At 37.0% G+C, this 19,762-nt stretch overlaps 1 protein-coding gene across 3 annotated transcripts in view; it reads left to right on the forward strand.

Annotated features, from left to right (window-relative positions):
* slc9a1a (solute carrier family 9 member A1a) overlaps positions 1-19,204 on the forward strand; it is a 32,094-nt gene extending 12,890 nt beyond the window's left edge. For 2 of the 3 annotated variants that reach the window (XM_016672366.1, XM_016672365.1), the window contains 12 exons: positions 1,390-1,868; positions 2,664-2,914; positions 4,652-4,869; positions 5,054-5,247; positions 6,887-6,976; positions 8,401-8,471; positions 9,091-9,267; positions 9,734-9,866; positions 9,969-10,070; positions 10,633-10,711; positions 12,755-12,811; positions 13,998-19,204. In XM_016672366.1, the coding sequence (XP_016527852.1) occupies positions 1,390-1,868; positions 2,664-2,914; positions 4,652-4,869; positions 5,054-5,247; positions 6,887-6,976; positions 8,401-8,471; positions 9,091-9,267; positions 9,734-9,866; positions 9,969-10,070; positions 10,633-10,711; positions 12,755-12,811; positions 13,998-14,275 (2,129 nt within the window). In that variant the 3' untranslated portion in view covers positions 14,276-19,204. The remainder of the gene's footprint in view (positions 1-1,389; positions 1,869-2,663; positions 2,915-4,651; positions 4,870-5,053; positions 5,248-6,886; positions 6,977-8,400; positions 8,472-9,090; positions 9,268-9,733; positions 9,867-9,968; positions 10,071-10,632; positions 10,712-12,754; positions 12,812-13,997) is intronic. The other variant, XM_007553834.2, reaches the window with a different exon arrangement.
* Positions 19,205-19,762: the final 558 nt, after the last annotated feature.

A 19,762-nucleotide genomic window follows, 5' to 3' on the forward strand; every position in this document is an offset into this window, starting at 1 on the left:
TATTTTGTTGTGCAATCAGTTTGTCTCTGATGAAAGTGTTGTCACTTGTGAGCTTGTTCATCTTTCCGTGGAGACATTTGTTACAGTGACATTTGTTTTGTGTCAAGCATTCAGCTTGACACATACCTGTGTGGCAGCAGTGTACAGTAAATATAGCCGGCCGACTCGCTGGACCTCACTTGTCACCTTTTTATATGTTGCTGGTCAGACAGACCAGACTAACACACACTTTTGGTGTGTGGGGCTTCATGTGAAACCAACTCTGTCTGGATCACCATTGTTAAAATGTAAAGGATAAACTTCCAATGGGAAAAAACTTTTTCTCACTTAGGAGATCAGACTTTCTGCTTGTGGTGGCTTGAGCTGCCTGGAGACTTCAGACATGCTTGTGCTGTGAACCAAGCCTTCTCTGCCCGAGGCAAAAAAAAGAGATTTCAATTAGCAGGAACTTGCATAAGTGTATTATGTCATAATTAAAAAAGGCAAGCAGATTTTAGGATTGTTTTTCTTTTTATTTCTCTCTGATTTTTTTCTAATGAGTGCTCAGCTAATATATTTCAAATGCAGCTGGACATGTCTGTCAGTTTTATGATTCTCTCGTGTGGTCTGTTAGTTTTTAGTTGACATCCTTTCGACCTTCAAGATTGCATAAGTCATCGTGATCTTTTCAGCACTTTATATTTCACTGTTTACAACTTTACATGCAGAGAATTTGTTCTGTCAGGTAAACGGTGAAACTAAACAGAGAGCAAGCTCTGGCATGTTGCCCTTCTCGTTGCATGTCCATGAAACATTTTCATCGCAGAACATTAGCATTTTCTAATATACGTTTTACAGTCTGCAGCTAGATCTAATGAAGCCAAAATGTATGTATTATTCCATATTTTATTTTACAGCTTATTTTTGTTGTAAGATTTATTTAAACAAAGTAACAGAAATAAATGAAAGGCTTCCAGGTCATTTTGAAGATAAAAATTTGGGTTTTTGTCAACTATTCAGAGATGCTAATTTAGGTTATGTGAAATGACCAGTTCTTGTCCAGCTCTTACAAGCGTTGTAAGCATTTTAATTTTTATTACAATATTTATTTGCTGTGGCCTTTCTAGCCACACCTGACATATTGTGGAGTCAGGTGTGGCTATGAAACACTTTTCTTACATTGTTGTCTCAGTTTTTTCAGTTAAGAGATGAACACAGTTATGTTTACCATTAGAGTCTGATATAACAAATGCTTTTTTTTTATAGTCTCTACTGCTAGAAATGAACACTGAGCTACTGCTTTTAACAAAGTTTTGTATGCCAATGTGATAGTTTTTTGAAACACTTTATGTCAGAAATGACCACAAACGGATTTGAAATAATTATTTGCTCTTTTCCTTTCTACGTCAGGTTTCCATCTGATTCCTCGTCTATCAAATGTCGTGCCAGAGAGCTGCCTGCTAATATCTGTCGGCCTGCTAGTCGGAGGAATCCTCAAGCTAGCTCGAGATGAGGTCCCACCAGTCCTAAGCGACCGAATTTTTTTCCTCTGCCTCCTGCCCCCCATCATCCTGGATGCTGGGTACTTCTTGCCTATCCGACCATTTGTGGAAAACATTGGCACAATCCTGATGTTTGCTGTTGTGGGAACTTTATGGAACGCCTTTTTTGTCGGAGGTCTCATCTATGCGGTTTGTCAGATCGCACAAGACAAGTACAGTGAAATCGATCTAAGCAACATTGGGATTCTGCCTTGTCTGCTGTTTGGCTCCATCATCTCTGCTGTGGATCCTGTTGCTGTGCTCGCTGTCTTTGAAGAGATTCACATAAACGAGCTGTTGCACATCTTGGTGTTCGGCGAATCGCTGCTGAACGATGCTGTAACTGTGGTAAGTGGTCATAGTTAGAGTAAAGATTTTTGTTAGATGCACATCAACAAATGAACATACAAAGCATTAAAATTTTCAGTTAAGGGTGAAAGCAGAAAACCCTGCACAATTAATCTTGACAATTGGGATAACAGTTTATTCACTGACAATGGTTTGTCTAACTTTTGACAACTGAAAACACTAGAACAAAATCAATTCATATCCTCAGTAACTTAACATACTTGAATAATAGCTATTAAAAGCACACATTTATAACACAGACGGGTATTTTTAACACCAACTTGTACAATAAATACCTTTCCTGTGACTTGTGCTCAATGGCATCCAGTTTTATCCCTCCTGTACATTACTTTCATTCCATCATCACTATTGTCTCCAGGTATCCAATTCATCTCTGATTTGGCAGCACAGTCTCGCGTAGAGAAAGAGTATTATATCTTGTCTGTTGCTGCAAGAGCTTTTACATTGTGAAATGCTAAGCTAGTAGCTTGTGGATAGCTTTTATAGGATACTAAAGTGTATTTTTATGAACTCGATACAAACTATAACTACATGAGACTTATTATGTGGCTGATTCTATGTTGCTCTATGTTGTAATATACTTTTTGTGAATTTCTGTTCAAATTTATGCACTTTGATAGTACAATTAATAATATAATTTATGTTTTATGTGTGTTTGTTGTGGTTTCTCATGCCTGTTCTTTGGATTTTTGTTTTCTCAGCTGTTTTTTTTTGTTGTTGTTTTTATCCTTTTCCTCTATTTACTCCCAACGCCATTGTCCTTTGCCCTTCTAGGTACTCTACCATCTTTTTGAGGAGTTTATGGAATCTGGTTCGGTGTCGGCTGTGGACGCCCTCCTGGGACTCGTCTCATTCCTCATTGTTGCGTTGGGTGGCGTCCTGGTTGGAGCCTTCTATGGGATCCTGGCTGCCTTCACGTCTCGTTTCACCTCCCACACTCGGGTCATCGAGCCTCTCTTTGTGTTCCTCTACAGCTACATGGCCTACCTGTCGGCAGAGGTGTTCCACCTTTCAGGCATCATGTCGTAAGTTGTGGATGAGGGACGTGCCAAAGTACAATCTTTCTCTCTTTGTTTTTTTAACCCTCCCGCAGGGTTAATGCAACTTCGTAAAACGCACCTACATCGGTACTGCTTTGAACCTCTCCCATGTTTCCTGTGTGTGTGTGTGCGTGTGTGTCAGAAACGTTTTTTTTTTTTTAATTTAATTATGCATTTCTGTATGTCTTTATTTGAACCTTCAATCTTGTTAATCTTAGTGATCAGTATTTTTATACATTTCTCTTAAAAGAGCTTTAAAGAGAAACTACTACTTGATCTGTTCAGTGAAGAATTATTGGTTTTTACCCAGATACGTTAAATTTAATTTCTATTACTGAATTATTTTTTTATCTGTGTAACTTGTTGCGCTACTTGGGAGCATAAATCTAGCATAAATCTAGAAATGAAATGAAAATAAGATCCATGGTCACATTATTGGGGTTTTCCCCAGAAAACTTGCTAAGCCTGGTGGTCAGGTCAGTGAGATGGTCCACCGTGGTTTTGTATTAAAAGATGTTAAGTTGACAGGAAATGTACTGGAAGACATTGCTGACAATACCTCGACCTACAAGTATAGAACCTGAAAAACAACAAATAAAAAAAAAATACAGTTAAAATAAATATCAATTATTTGCACTTCTGTTAAATCCAAATTAAGTCATCAGTTAATGGATCTAAAAACATAATGTATAATATTGATCACATTTAGAATCCACTCAAATCATAAAACGAACTAAGAGAATATCAATGCAGTTAAATTTGATTTAATGGTTTCAGCATAGATAAATTAAAAGTTTTTAAATTGTTTATCATTTAAATTTAAGACTATGGTGCACCACTAATTTAAAAATGGCAAACTAACAAGACACAAAGATGCACCGTGAAGGGTCTCGGGTTTTTTTCAAGGATTTCTAATAATTCTTAGCACAGTGATGAAATGTCCTGATCTATGGGCAGCCTTTCAACTGCAGTAGTATTTCAGTCATACTTTGCCTTCTTATAAAGCTATTTATTTTACCCAATATTTAAATAGTTTTTTTTTTTCTGTTTATCTACTTCTGCATAGATCATGGCTGGTTTTATGAACACATCCACATTTTCCGAGGTGGCATTTAATCACCTCCTGCAGTACGCAGTGATTTGTTATCTTTTTTAAGATGGTGACAGAAGTTGTTGAGATACTACGTCATCCTTTCACTCAAAAAGAATAATATATTTCTAGCTTCAAGGACAACAAATTCATTTTTTTCTTTTTTCTGCTCAGAGCAGTCTTATGCTAACTGCAATGATATCGTTTTACTCTTTTTTTAAAAAGAGAAATAAATCAACTTCCTTTTTTCATTTCTCTAAAACTTTGAATGTCAAATCAATATTCCCAGTAGGAAGGAATGGCAGTAAATCTTGAACAGCTGCAGCAGCTTGTGGCATATTTATGCAGCCGTTGCTTTTGGCCTTCAGATTTTTGATAAGTCATTGCGTTGCGTGAATGTGGGCAGAAGCAGAAGTGGCTACCAAATGAGGATGAGTACATCTATGTCAAAGTAATCTGTCTTGTGAAATTCAAGCTTAGTAATTGCAGCACTGTTCCAGACAGCAGTCTCTTCTTTTAAATAAAACGTTTAATGTCTGAGTCAGAAAACATTTAGCAATATACATGGATCCACTCTTTTTTTTTTACTTTTGCTGACACAAGATTTCCACTTTTTTTTTCTCTTTCTCCAGGTTAATAGCATGTGGAGCAGTGATGCGACCCTACGTAGAAGCTAATATATCGCACAAGTCCCACACCACTATCAAGTACTTCCTCAAAATGTGGAGCAGCGTCAGTGAGACATTGATCTTCATCTTTCTGGGTGTGGCCACAGTGGAAGGAGAACACCACTGGAACTGGGTCTTCCTCACATCGACTGTCATCCTGTGTCTGGTTGCACGAGTCATAGGTCAGCTCCAAATCTCTGTTTTTTTTGTTGTTGTTTTTTCTCAAAAAGAAACGTCAACAGTGAGGATTTCCTTGCAGATTTTTCCAACATGAAAGGAGGCTTTTTGATGTGCATTAGGTGTGTAAAGTCAGCTAAATGATGGTACATTATTTTGGCTCCTCTTCTCTTTTCATCTTTATTTCAGGCGTGGTGGGTCTTACGTTTATAATTAACAAGTTCCGGATCGTCAAGCTGACCACCAAAGATCAGTTCATTATAGCCTATGGTGGACTGCGAGGTGCCATTGCTTTTTCCCTGGGCTTCATTCTGCACTCGGAACACAAGAGGATCTTCCTGACTGCCATCATCACTGTTATTTTCTTCACCGTCTTTGTTCAGGTGAATATACCGAAGCGATTTTTCTATAAGCCCACATTAACTTTAAAGAAACTGCTCAAACTGCGTTTTTCTTTTAGCTTTTTAATTATTTCTCGTGTTGCCAGATAATCACTTTCTTGCATCACCTGTATCAGTGATCAGCAAACATTTTGGTTTGCAAAAGAACTTTTGGCACAGCACATTTGCATTTATTCATCTACTTTGAATTTTTCCCCTGCACCAGTGGCCTCATGTCCTCACTACTTGAAGCTCACAGCTAAATGTGTATTTGCTGACATTTTATTTATGCTGTGACATTTACTGATGAGGATGTGAGAGTTTGGGACGTTATTTGAATTAGCTGAAATGTTTTTTTGTTTTGTTTTTTTTATTACATTTTAAATCTTTGCCCTTGCTGATCAGCTTATCTATTCAGTGTTTGTTTTTTGTTTTGTTTGTTTGTTTGTTTTTTTAATAAACCATTTTGCTTGCTTATTGAGTCTGAATCACTTTTCTGTCTTACTGGTCATTCCTCTGATTTTTGTAATCATTATAAAATGACAGGTTTTGATGTAGACTCTCATTATGAAAAAGCTGCAATGTGCTGTCATCCTCTTCATGCTGTCGGAATAAGGCAGACATTTGGCTTAATCTCTTTAAGTCAGAGAAGCAAACAGTCAAGCATATAGTTGCAGACAGGAACAAAGATACACAAACAGACCCGTCTTTCCCTCCATATTAATGAGATTTAGGATTGGCATGGCTTCTGTTTGTGCTCTGGAAGTTGCCCAACATCAGGATACTTCTTTACGTGCTCGTTAATTCTTTCTATGAATAGTCACTGTTTCTATTAGGACCAGAGATGACGTTATGCTGCTTGTGAGTGAGAAAAATAAGTCAGTGTTGAACAACTCTTAAGTTATTATTTAACTACAATTGACAGATTTACCTGTCAATAACAGTCTTTTAATTGTCAAAAGAAGCAGCATCATATAATGGGGTTGGTTTCACCACCCTGAGTTGTTTGCGTTCTGATTGCAAGTCAGGAAGCCAGTGGGATTTGCTAATTGTTCAGGTGCTATTGGCAACACAAGACAATAACAATGTAATTATCTCTAATTTGCATTTAAACAATAAAGGTACTTGTTCACAAATCTTTACATTTGCTATCAGAAGTCCTTTTATACAGCTTGTACGACAACATTCACTATGTTTTATATGAGCAGTAGCTACATTGATGCTGAACCCAGGGTTGCTCTGAGACCTCACTTTCCAGTCTTCCACATCATAGAGTGTTTCTTTTGTTTTTTTGTTTTTTGTTTTTTTTTTTGCTTTTAAGTGAAGGCTGCTCACTGATGAAAAAGATCCCATTTTTATTGTACAACCCATGTAAAATCAATAGGTTATATTCACCATCCAATTTCTCTGTGCATTTCTACTGTAGTTATCTGTACCCTGATTAACAAATTGGAAGACATCAAAGTGGCATTAGAATAATTTGTTATACATTACATTAATGCCAAAACAGATAATAAAAATACTGGAGAGATAACATTATCACAATTCAAAAGCACTGATGATAACAGTCTATTTCTGTCGTTGCAAAAGATTAGGAGGGATTTCACATAAATAATGGTTTGTTCTTCTCACCTCCTTTAAGGGTATGACCATTAAACCCCTGGTGGAGCTGTTGGCAGTGAAGAAGAAACATGAGGCGAAGCGCTCCATTAATGAGGAGATCCATACCCGGGTACGGCCTATGAAGAGCCAGCTCTTCTCTGTTTTTTTTTTTCCATTGGAATGACTAGAGCATGTTCCGTTTCCACTTTCAAGTACACATTCAGTTGCATCCATATATGGAACAAACTGACACATTCATCAGCTCTTTCAGGAAGCTCTGATGTAATTTACTCAGTCAAATGTTGAGCCTTGCCTCCACCCAGTGGCTGTGTAGCGGTACTCCATGTCTGTTCATTGAAAACCATTAACAATTACTGATTTTCTTGTCTCATTCTGTTCCATTATTAGTATCTCTGTGCTTAGCGCTTTGTTTAAGCGTTTTGTTTACGTCTTCAGTACTGAATGTTTTTGAGGTTGCAACATAACTACACAAGTCTGGACACCCACAGCACACTCGCATGCACATACACACACTCTCTAGGGGCTCAGTGATGAGTCACCACTGCTCGAGGCAAGAGGGGCAGACGGTTCTAATGGCTCCTTCAGTGTAAACCAGAAGAGATTAGAGGGAGGCGAGAGTTGCACAAACCCCACAGTGTGGAAAAAGATCTAAACAGACTACCATCCAGACTTCTAACTAGTCTTTATCTACTCTTATTTTTACAGTAAATGATGTGAGCTACTAGTGCATGTCTTCTCAAGCATGATGCATATTTTTCAGAAATGTTTATCATGGCGGTATGATGTATTTTGCAGTGGTACGTTGAACTTAATATCCAGTCTGATTCTTCAGCCACACTTTTGAGGAAATATTCCAAAAGTAGAGTAATTGTTCTAAACAAAGCCAGTTTGATGCTAGAATTATAAAAGTGCATTGATCTCTTAGTTGTGTAGTGGCAACACTTTTACAGATGACTCTTCACCGCCACAGCATGGTCCAGTCTGTATATTTATAATTTTCCTCAGCCAAAGTAGAAGTATATAGAGTGGTTCTACTTAATGACTTGTTACTATAGCAACACCAGCTGTCAAACTGTCATGTCCGGGCTTAGTCAGAGCACCGGGCCAATCTATGGGTCGGCTACAGTCTAAACAACAAATCAGTTCTTACATTTCTCTGGTTGTGTAAGCAGGAATTCCACTCCTGTTAATAAAGCTGCTCCAATCAATCACCTGGCAACAACTGCTGCTGTTCACTTCCTCTCATAGATTTTATTTTAAAGACCGCTGACTGCGGATGTTAAACTTGATGTGCCCAGATATTTGTATTGTTAGTGAAGGCAACAGTGCTAATCCAAGAACTACAAGAAGCAGCTAAATAAAATATGAATAGTTACTTATAACACCTTCTCTCAAAGAAATGGCAAAATACAAATGTTTCCACATTATACTTTAAGTTTGCTTAGAATCTTTTGCAACACATACAAATCATCCCTATTAATGAAGGGGAGGTAGTCTGATCACTTTTCTTTCTTTGTTCACATCTGTTTTCAGTTCCTTGACCACCTGCTGACTGGGATTGAGGATATCTGTGGACACTATGGACATCACCACTGGAAAAACAAGTATGTACTTTAACTGGAGCAAAGACTGTACCTGGAATATATATTGCTATTATAGTTACTATGTAGTTTAAAAAACCTGAGAGTGATGTGACCCTTTTTGTTTATACATTTCCCTCCAAATTATTTTCAAAAGGAAAAGCCTGAAAGTTTTGTTGCTTTCCACTGACTGCTCCTATTGTCAGGAATTGCATAGATGAGTTATTAGGGCCAACAAGATGGGCGCTGCTTTGGTTTGTTGCGATGAAGAAAGAGCTGTGACAAAAAAAATCTCTCTATTTGCTGGTCTGTTTACATTCCAACCCTCCGCTGTCATGAGATACGGATCACGACTGGAAAAACATGATCTTGGTACAATTTTGCTTGACATTTAAAGTAAACCATTTCCACTGGATTTTAGAAATGACCCAAAAAGTGATACGGAATGTGGAAATGTACATTTTGGAAAAGTTTGTACAGGTACTTCACTAAAAGTGAACGTGAGGTAACATAAAAACTATGAATCTATAATTTTGGTTGCATTTTAGTATTTTCATCCTAAAGAAAGATAACTCTTTGACAAGAATGACCTCAATGTTTTTTCCGTGTTGTTGTTTATTCGTCACTGCAATTCTCCTCTCAGGCTGAACCGCTTTAACAAGAAATATGTGAAGAAGATACTGATCGCAGGTGATCGTTCCAAAGAACCACAGCTCATTGCCTTCTACCACAAACTGGAGATGAAGAATGCTATTCAGATGGTGGAGAGCGGAGGGGGATCTAAGCTCAACTCTACCTTCCCTTCCACTGTTTCCATGCAGTGAGTACTGCAGACTGTAGTTACTTAAATTAGCTCTGAAATGTTTGATCAATTCTTCAGCTAAGGTTTAGGGCTGCAACTCACAATTATTTTGGAAATCAGTTATTCTATCGATTATTCTAATTAGGAATGGATTGATCAGATAAAGAAATTGCCACATTCTGCTAATTTTTCATTTTACTTCCTAAGCCTTTTTATATTAGAAATAAGAAAACAAACATTTTATTTGTAAAAACAAATACCTTAAATAATGTGAAACACTCAGCCTATTCGTTTTAGATCCATTGACTTAACATAAATTTTTTGCATCCTTAATATGAGTGAACATTTGGCAGATTTCTTCTTGTTCTGCACTGATCATCTCTGTTCAGTTAGTTACAAACGTGACGAACAAACGCAAACATGATGACCAGCTATTTTTGCACCAGACAAGAAAACAACATCTCTGATTGTTCTTTGCCGTTAGGAACATTCAGCCCAAGATCCACTCTCCTCCTTCTGCTCGACCTTCAGAAAGAGCTCTTCCACAGCTGACCAAAGGTCGAGAGGAAGAGATCAGACAAATCCTCAGGACCAACCTTCAGAAGACCCGACAGAGGGTAGCTGTCATGATTACTCGTTTACGCAAAAATGCGACTATATAACTAGTTTCAAACGTACCAGTCACTGCATATGAACTTTTTATGCTTTTTGTTTCTCAGTTGCAGTCCTACAACAGGCATACTCTGGTGGTTGATCCTGATGAGGAGGGATTTGATGACTTAATCTTAAAAAAGAGGAGGATGATGGAGCTGGACTGGAAGGTATGTAAAACTTCATCTCATAAATCATCTAATGCTATCTGTCAATGAGCTTAAAGAAAATTACTGAAAATATACAGACTCTGTGTGAGAGCAGCTATGAGGAGTTAAACTGATGCAGCCAAAAAAAAGCATGATTTATGATTTAATTAGAGTCAATTCTGAATTTACCAAATTGATTTTTTTTCTGACTCAAAGAGGTGCTAATTTATTCTCTCAGATGAGCAGTCATACATTTTCTTCCGTTTCGTCAGCTTGTAATTGCAAAAGGAAATTGACTCCTTTTTAGGATAAATTAAAAGTGCTAGAAGTCACTGAGGACTGTGGAGGATTTCTGCAGGCTCCCATAAAGCAAAACATCAAATTCAATTCTGTTTAATAAAGATACTGATTGAGTCAATGGTGAGGCACTGAACACTGTGAGTTGGGATTAAGTTCCCTGGAAACTGAGTGAGCCAGAATGTTATTTTCTCATTGCTGTTCTATGTAAGCTTTGTGCAATACTGACACAGCTGTTTATGTCTTAAATATTCTTGTAAAATTGAGTTATTTTCTGTCTTTCCAGTTAAAACAAATGACCAACTACCTGACCGTCCCTCGTCCCCAGGGCTCCCCAACTATGAGCAGAGCCAGGATGGCTTCAGGTAAATAGATGCATCAACTAAACACAGAAGCGTAATGGATTTAACCTCTTAGTGTCTGATCTCACTTAAAACCCAAGACAAACTTTTCCCCTGTAATAGAACCCGGACGGATCAGATAGATTTTATGTGTGTATTTTTCAGTAATTGAAAATCAATACAAGTGCATCTCAATAAATGGAAATATCAGAAGATTAAATTATTTCAGTAAGTGAAAATAAAATAAAGTTTAAGGTCACTGTCAAAGGAGCTTGCTAATCAGAATGCTGTATCCAAACATTAATAGAATGGACATAGTGGAGGAAAAAGGTGCAGTACAAATTCTTCATGAGCATGGATAATAAGACAGCCTTCCACTGTATTTTCTAAAGTCTACAGTCAATGACTCCATCTACCTGAAAACTTGTTAGCATTTTATGCTTCCCCCTAGGCTGACAGGCTTGATGAAGAACCTGATCCCATGTCCCAGTAGGACATGGCACCTTCCCACACTGGTAGAGTAGAAGAATGGAAACAGATTGTCACAAAGAAATGTGAATAAGAGTTTGTACAATAAGGACAGATTCACTAATGCAGAATTTACTGGCAAGCCATCATGCATGAATGGCCAGCAAAATGACCTGTCCTAAACCTCGTAGAGAATCTATGGAGTGTTTACAAGAGGAAGGTAAGAGATGGCAGAACCAACAATGCAGATGACCAGAAGGACACTATTAATGCAACAAAGGCTACATTAGCACCTTAGCAGGACCACCTCTATGCCACATTGTATTAATACAATAAGTCATGCAAAATAAGTCCTCAACCAAATGTTGAGTCTACAAACTATTGTATTGATTTTTATGTAATGTTGTAGTTTAACTTTTAATTTTCTGCAAACCAAAATCATCAAAATTAACCAAAAATAACACTAAAAATATTACACTCTGCATATAAAATACACTCTACAAAACAGGGATGTCTAACCCCACTCCCCTTGAGACAGGGTACTCCAACTTTTAGATGCATCCCTGCTCCAACTCATGCCTGCTGACTTGACTCTTCAGTGCCACATCATTTTCTGAAGAGGACTGGTAATGAGCTAATTATGTGATTTGGGTTTGTAGAAACAGGAATGTGTCTAAAAGTTGCTGGACAGTAGCTCTGAATGACTGGTTGGGAGACTCTTGCAATATAGTCATTTTTACTTGTTGAACTGAAGTACCACAGAAATACATTTAGATGATATTCTAATTCATTGAGATGCATATGAATACAGTGGTGTGGAGTTGTTTCCCTTCCTTCCTGATTTGCCTTTTCTGGGTTTTGCATGCTTTTCATGCTTTAGTGTTTCCGAACATCAAACTAATTAGAATACTAGTCAAAGACAACACAGCTAAACATAAAATGCTGTTTTTTTTTAATGAAGGTGTTTATTATTAAGGAAGGAAAAATCCAAACCTACCTGGCCCTATGTGAAAAAGTGATTGCCTTCTGTCCAGTCCCTTGTTAAAATATAACTTGGCTATAGATTATCACACCTGATTTCCCTCTCTCTAGCCACATCCAGGCCTGATAACTACCACACCTGTTCTCAATCAAAACATCACTTAAATAGGACCTTTCTGACAAAGTGAAGTACGCCAATAGATCCTCAAAACCTTGACATCATGAAAGAAATACATGAAATAAACTAGGAAAGAGTTCACAAAATACCCCACACCAACATTCAAAGAACCTCAGTGCCAATCCATGTAATGATGTGTTCATTCTGTACAAAAATTCATCTTAAGAGGTCTTAATTGAGTTGGTAAAACCTGCAGAAACCCTGAAAACTGTATTTTATGTTTACTTGTGTCTGGCTAATATTTAAATGTGTTTGATGCTCTCAAACACAGAAGTGTGACAAACTTAAAAATGGAACACCAGGAAGGGGCCAAATACTTTCTCACACCGCTGTATGTGCTACAAACTGTGCTAATGTCCCTCCCCTCCCCCGACTCCTCTGATGGAAACATGTTTGCATTTGCGAGCCGGCATTTAAACCAGAGTTTGGTTTCATTTTAGGCAGAAATACTGATTTCATACCTGCTCAGCAGAAAAAAGGAAACAAACAGTCATCAGGTATGTAGAGTAAAGCGTAGTCCTCTGAAGGACAGATGTGCCAACAGCAACTCTAATCTGCATGCTTTTATTTCTTCATTATTAATTAAGATATGTAGGTAGGCTCTAATTAGCAGCATGTTGTGTATGAGGAGCTTCAGCAGCGTCTCTATAAGCTTAAACACAGTAGAATAGTACCAGCATGTGTTTATTTTGCATTGATAGCTGCTGTGCTCAGCATTTGCTGAACTGCAAAAGTGTCTAATTAGACGAGTGACATTATGACCTCTACATGTAGTTCATATTTTTCTCCCTTTGCATATTACCACTAAAACCAGATGTTAACGTAACACTGTATGAAAAGACACCCAGGCTTTTCTGGTCTAACTTCACATAACCTGTTTTAGTTGAGCAAAGGTTGCCAACAATATTTTTATTTGATAAATACCTTAATAGTGAGAGAGATTTTTGTGTTGTTTTTTTTTTATTATTATTATTTTAATAGCATTCTTTAAATTGAAAGATAAAGTTGACATGCCTTTCCTAGGCATTTGGTAGAATTGCCTTTGAAATTGTAACTATTACTTGAATCAGAATTTTAGCCCATTTTTCATGTCAGAAGTGATGTAGACTGCCCAACTTGCAGACCTTTACAGCTCCCACAATTTGTATTTGTAGCTGAGATCAGGGCTTTTTTTGTGGGTCACTACAGAACATTGCTTCAGTTGCTTCAATATTTCCACATAACGCTCTTTCCTTGTGATGATGTCTTTCTTGTGAAGTGCACTAGTTCCTCCCACAGCTTTCTGCCTCCTGTTCTTACATTTGGAAGTCTGATAATTTATCCGCCATATGCAGCTGTGGTCGTTAGGCAAAATCCTCTTGTGAACCGACTGATTTTTCTTTTTGATATATTTCTGAGGTCACACAGCGTTGCCTTACAGTGCATTCAAAGGTGTAAAAATTATCTGGCATTTATCAAATTGAAATAACTTGGTAATTATAAAAGCTCTAATGTCGGAAAAGTTTAGTCTAATTTAACGTCGGAGTGAGAAAAACGTGACTGCCCTTTTTATACACTGTATGTAAACATCTGGTCTCAACTGTCTAAGCTCATGCATGCCGACTGAATAATAAAACTGTACGTAATCGGTTTCAAAACCCTAATATTGTTGATAGCCTAGTAATGTTATTGTTTTGCCTGCAGATTCACAGGCTTACGTAAAGCCAGGTGCAGAAAACGTGCCCACCATCAAGATTGATCTGGCGTCTCCACAGTCTCCAGACTCCGTCAGGCTGTTGGATGAGGTCGTACAGGACCAAGGCCTGACGATGAGCCTTCCTTCAAGTTCAAGCAGAGCTTACAAAACAAGTGGGAAAGATGACGGCAGAGATCAGCAGAAGCTGTTAAGGTGCCTGAGCGACCCGGGGCCCGATGTGGATGACGATGAGGATTACGATGACGATGAGCCCGTACCAACTTAAGATGCAGATCTCTTAGAGAAGAGCTGCTGCTCTGGCTGGAATTTTCTCAAAATAACAACAACAAACAAAACTGCAAATGCTGTAAGAACTAGTAATAAATAGCAAGAGAACAAGCCTGAGAGGGAAAAAGAGCCATTAGCTTATTATTGTCATTGCTCTTTATTTTGTTGACAGCAGTTGAAATTTGCTGCTGCAACTAAAATCTGGGAAAAGACGGATTTCATGACTGACGATCTGAGACGTTCAGGAAAGAACTATGCATTACCAAAGCTTTGGACTGTTTTAGTGTCAGACAATGTTATTTTTATCTTATGTCATTAATGTTAAGTTCAGTGAGACATTCAGGGCCTCTTGCCCTGAACATAATCAGTAAAAATAAATGTCAATTTTTCACTTTCCCTGTCAAGCTCTGCACTTCAGATTTTACTTTTCACCATCAATCTGTCTGCTGGATTCAAACACATAGATGTAGCTGTTTGAGACGTTTGGCCTTCTTTCACTAGAATATTGTTTTCTTTGCCTTATTTAAAATGACATATCTTTTTTTATTTTAGTTTTACCATTAGCTGTTTGAAATCATATTACAATGTGCCGATTTGAAGCTGGATGTGTTTACTCTGCAGGACACTGAGTTAAAGAACGTTACATCTGTAAAGACTGCAGCCTTTTTCCTACGACTGCGGCGTTAATTATATGGAACCCTCTGTATCGCAGGAGGTTGGTGAGTTTTGATCCTTAGGAACTGAGTTCATCTGAAAGTTGGAGAAGATTTTGGTACCATTCTGAGCTAACATGGTACATCGTACTTAAAATAACTTTTATTTACAAATATTTACCTCAGTTATAAGAACCCTTTTCAGATCTGGTTAAAAGTTGTTAAAGCAATTTTTCCCCTCATACTTTAATAGCCAAGTGCCCAGTAGCAACCATTTTCTAATATCACATATTTCGAATGTTTTTTTTTCTTTCTTTTTTTTCAGTTTGTACAGCCATCTATTCATGTTTTACAACCTTCTGAATCACTGATTGTCTGCATGTCATTGGAAAAAATGTAAGTCTATGCAGGATAGATGTTTAAAATACAGTGATTAATGATAACATCATCTTTCTATACCCTTTAAAAGTGGTTTAGCTTCTCTATTCATGCAAAAATATTGCTAAAGGTGAAGTTAAAAATCAAACTTGGGCATTATAGAAAACAGTGAACGATAAAATAAATTCACCTGAACTTTTTGCACAGTCTATCTACTAACTTATCAGCTAATCCTGTTTGATAAAACTCAAATCATGTTCACGTAACTATCAACATCATCGTTGTTTACAGAAACAGAAATGTCACATTTCCACATCATTTTACAATATTTAATAAGGTTTTCCAACTTACATTTTTATATAACATCCGTTTGTTGGAGCACATAAATGTGCTCTGTAAACTTGCAAAACCTAAATATCAAACAACTGAATTCATTTTGTTTTTATAGTCCTTGTGCTAATTATAAAACTTATTTGCTGGTTTATGCTATATTAGTAGTATAAAGTAGTATAAATTATTAGTAGTATAAAGATGGAAAGAAATACAAATTATTAATAAAAATGTATACATTTTTACTTGACAAAAATATAAAAATCTTAATTGTCGTAGCCTCACAATGTTTTCACCTTCATGTTTTTTTTATAGTTTATGAAGGATATGTAATATGGCACTAAAGCTAAGACTAAATTCATTTAAAAGTAATTTTAAAATATATATTTTTTCCTACTTCATGAGACATCAACTGGTATAAGAAAGATTTGGGGGGGTGGGGGGGGTTCCACAAGAATTTCACCCAACATAGGAGAAGAACTTTACGTTATTGACCAAAGTTTGCATTTAAACTGGAGAAAGATATCCTGTGATAGTTGAGTAGGACCATAGTTTATCTCTGTTTGCTCTTTTTTTCTGGTTGAAATAGTACATTTGATGTCACCCTGAACGTTTGTCATTGAGTTCTGCGGATGAAGGGTGCTGAGTAGTTTGACTTTAACAATGATTTTGAGTCACAGATTTCTGCTATCAGTCATCTGTGAAGAAATGCCAGAGTAATATAGTTTGTTTTCGTGTCCTACATCATTTACGCTCTGATGCTTGCATAAAAACAACCACAAGCCCCTAGAAATGTGGATCATCAACAGACTTTAAATGTAAAAGAGGAAAATGGCATCGTTCTGCCCTGCATGTTTACAATGTTCCTTCACAAAAATGGATAGTGTCAGATTAATTCATTTAATAGCTGGTAGGGATTTTTTTTTTTCTCAAAGTTTTGTTTCAGATTGTAATCATTGTGGGGGAGGGAGAATACAAAGCTATGGCTGCAGAACACAAAGTTGTAAACCCAGTCAGTTGAAGCAGCCATTCTTTGTTCTTTTGACACAAATACAACCAAGGTGGAAGTCTGCCTCTTAATCTGACCCACACATGAATGTCTGCTGAGAGTTTTAGCAGACGCTAGAGGATAGCAAAATTCACATCACACAGGCTTCGTAAATCAGTTTGTTTATTTTTTGAGGTGATAATTGAGTCTTTCCTGGTTTGTAATCCAAAAACCCTCAATTTGCTAAGAGAAAATCTGAAGACTCTTGTTTGTATAACTAATGTGCTCCTCAGCTTTACTCCAGCTTTCTGTGGATATTATAGCACTATAAATTGGTGGGAACTTTGTACAGTGCTGCACTAGGCAAATTTGCAGTGATGCTGTACTATGATCTTGATATATTTTGTTATGAAATTATTCCTGTGCAGACTTAACTAATTTAGGTAATTACCATAGAAATGGGAGAGTGACAATTATCTGAAAATATACGGAAACAACGGCAACAAACCCTGTATGGTTTAAAACAAATTAACATGCTTTGCTCTTGTTCCTGAGGGGGCTTTTCAGGCAGAACTGAATTTATTGCTGTTTTTAAATGTAACAAGCTCCTGAACTTTACAGCTTCTCAAAATCTGTTTATTCATCGTTGAACCTTCCTGCTGAGTTTTTTTGGTTGTTGTTCATGTTTAGCAGTCTTGCAAGACATATTGCACATCTATACATGGAATATATTGCATATGCTTTTCAGTATGTTCAGCTGCTTGAATTAAAAGTAGATGATCTATGAATGTGGTTATGTTGCTATATGGGAGGGAACTAGAACTTGTATGTTTAGATTCCATTTATAAAATGAAATGTTCATGATTCAGTTCAATGCTTCCAAAGACTTTTGTTTTAAACAAAAAAGAAAGGAGCACTATTTTCATACTTTTCTGTTTCATACCAAATGCATATTTTAGGCAAACATTCTCAGATATTTTACAGAGTAATGTTTGGTGCAAAAATCCTTTATTCTGAAGCCATAAAGCCTGTATTAGAGTATATTTGACCGTGTTCATGAGCAGTATAACTTCTTGCTTTGGTTAAGCTAAAGGTAAACAATCTGTGTCTGCTTATCTATGATATAATCTCTTCCTGTTGTTGATGTAAACACTGGATGTTCTTCTACTGTGGCGAATTGTTTCAACTTGTTGCATTCGTCATCCCTGCCTGAATGACAAAGCAACACCAGCATTCACCCGAGCTTCTCTGTTCTTGTTTACGCGTCTGCCTTCACGCTCATCATGTTTTACATGTTCAAGTGCTTCATTAGAGAACAGTTGTTATTCACCATATGATGTCATCGTTTTCTGCTTTTATAAATAAGTGTGCAATGCATTAGTTTTCATGTACAGGAAGCTTCACCTTTACTGTGACTTTGTCATCGTATGTTTACTTGAACGGTGAACTTTGACCTTTGTTTTAAAATAGAAAGTCCTGAAAAAACGAAAAAACAAAAGATCAACTCAGCTCAGTGTTTGAGTTTTTTTGCTGAATCACAATTTTCCTAAAAATGAACTGCTTTCTTGGGTAAAGTGAGTACAATCAGACCCACAGTCTAAGCAATAACTGTCTTTAAATCAAGGTCACCCTCTGCATGTGACCTTTTGTGGAGATTTGTCCACTCATTATTTTACTTTTGTATCCCATGCTGTGGAAAACAAATTTTTTCTTGCTTTTTTGTCAAAAAAAAAATGTTTAAGATCATCAAGCAACTTTTATATCACTCAAAGCTAACTTGAGGTAGTACAAAATGCAGTTTTGAAATAATAGTTCAATTATTGAAGGGGAAAATCTGTCTAATCCAACTAGGGGGGAAAAAAAAAAAAAAAAGAAGAAAACTTGGCGATTAGTCTTTCACATCACTGTGGAGGAATTTTAGCCCAATCCGCTGCCTCCACGTTGAAAGGGATTTCAACCAGGAAGCTTTCAAGATCACGTCACAACATCTCAATCAGATTTAAGTCCGGACATGGACTAAACCACTTCCAGCAAAAGAAAAAACAAAAGAAATTGAGCCATTGTTAAGCAGACATTCTAGTTTGCTTTAGATCATTGTTCCAGCAGCGCTTGAGCTGAAAGTCTGAAGTTCATGGCCAGACAACCAGCAAAGCAGCCAAGATCATCACCATCATGTTTGATGATGTTCTTTTTGTGAAATGCTGTTAGTTTTATGCCAGGTGTAATGTGGTCCGCACCTTCCAAAAAAATTCACTTTTGTCCTGCTTGTCCCCAAAATATTACAAAAATCGTTGCGACCACATAGATTTATTTATTTATTTTGTAATTATGAGACAGACTTGCTGGTTTTCTTGCTTTTTCATCCATGGTTTCATATTGGATGCTATTTTTGTCCAGCATGTTTCTTAATGTTGAATCATCAGCTCTGACTGATGGGTAAATGCGTCCTGGGTAATACTTCTGGGAAGCCAGTCTCTCCATTTGTTGATCATGTCTCTCTCTGGGGTTTACTGGAGTCACAAAGGCTTTAAAAGGCTTTTGCAACCCTTTCCAGCTTAGATCCTAAAAAAAAAAAAAATGTCGTTAATCACAAATAATTTCTGACTTAGCAAGAGAGCAATTATGTCTTCACAACGGGCCTCATTGGTTTGGATAGCTTTTACTCATTAAGTGATATTAACTTTGGAAAACTATATTTTGCGTTTGATTACTTTTTTTCTAATTTGAGGATTGGTCCGATGATCTGAAACATTTATGTGTGACCAAAAGGCCTAAACTTTTTCAAAGCTCTGTATCACTTATTTTACCTTTTTTCTCCAGGTTTCAAAGTTACAGAGTAATGCAACCTGTATTACTCTGCAGTAACACAATTGTCAAAGAGTAAACTTGGTATTGAAAACCTTTTTTGTAATTTTTCTGCTTGAAAGCATTTCATAACCACGAGCCGAATGCATTCAGACAACAACGTTTTGATTCACATTGCAGATTATTACTGCAGTTATAACAGATGGGACTCACTGTGTAATCCACACTTGTATGTTGTCATCTTAACAATTTCTGTACTGTCATTACTTCACCATCCAGGGATCATATTTCTTCCGTGTTTACTTGGACTTTCTACATTTCTCCAGGTCTG

This window comes from Poecilia formosa, unplaced genomic scaffold (assembly GCF_000485575.1).
Source record: "Poecilia formosa unplaced genomic scaffold, Poecilia_formosa-5.1.2 Scaffold59, whole genome shotgun sequence".
NCBI lineage: Eukaryota > Metazoa > Chordata > Actinopteri > Cyprinodontiformes > Poeciliidae > Poecilia > Poecilia formosa.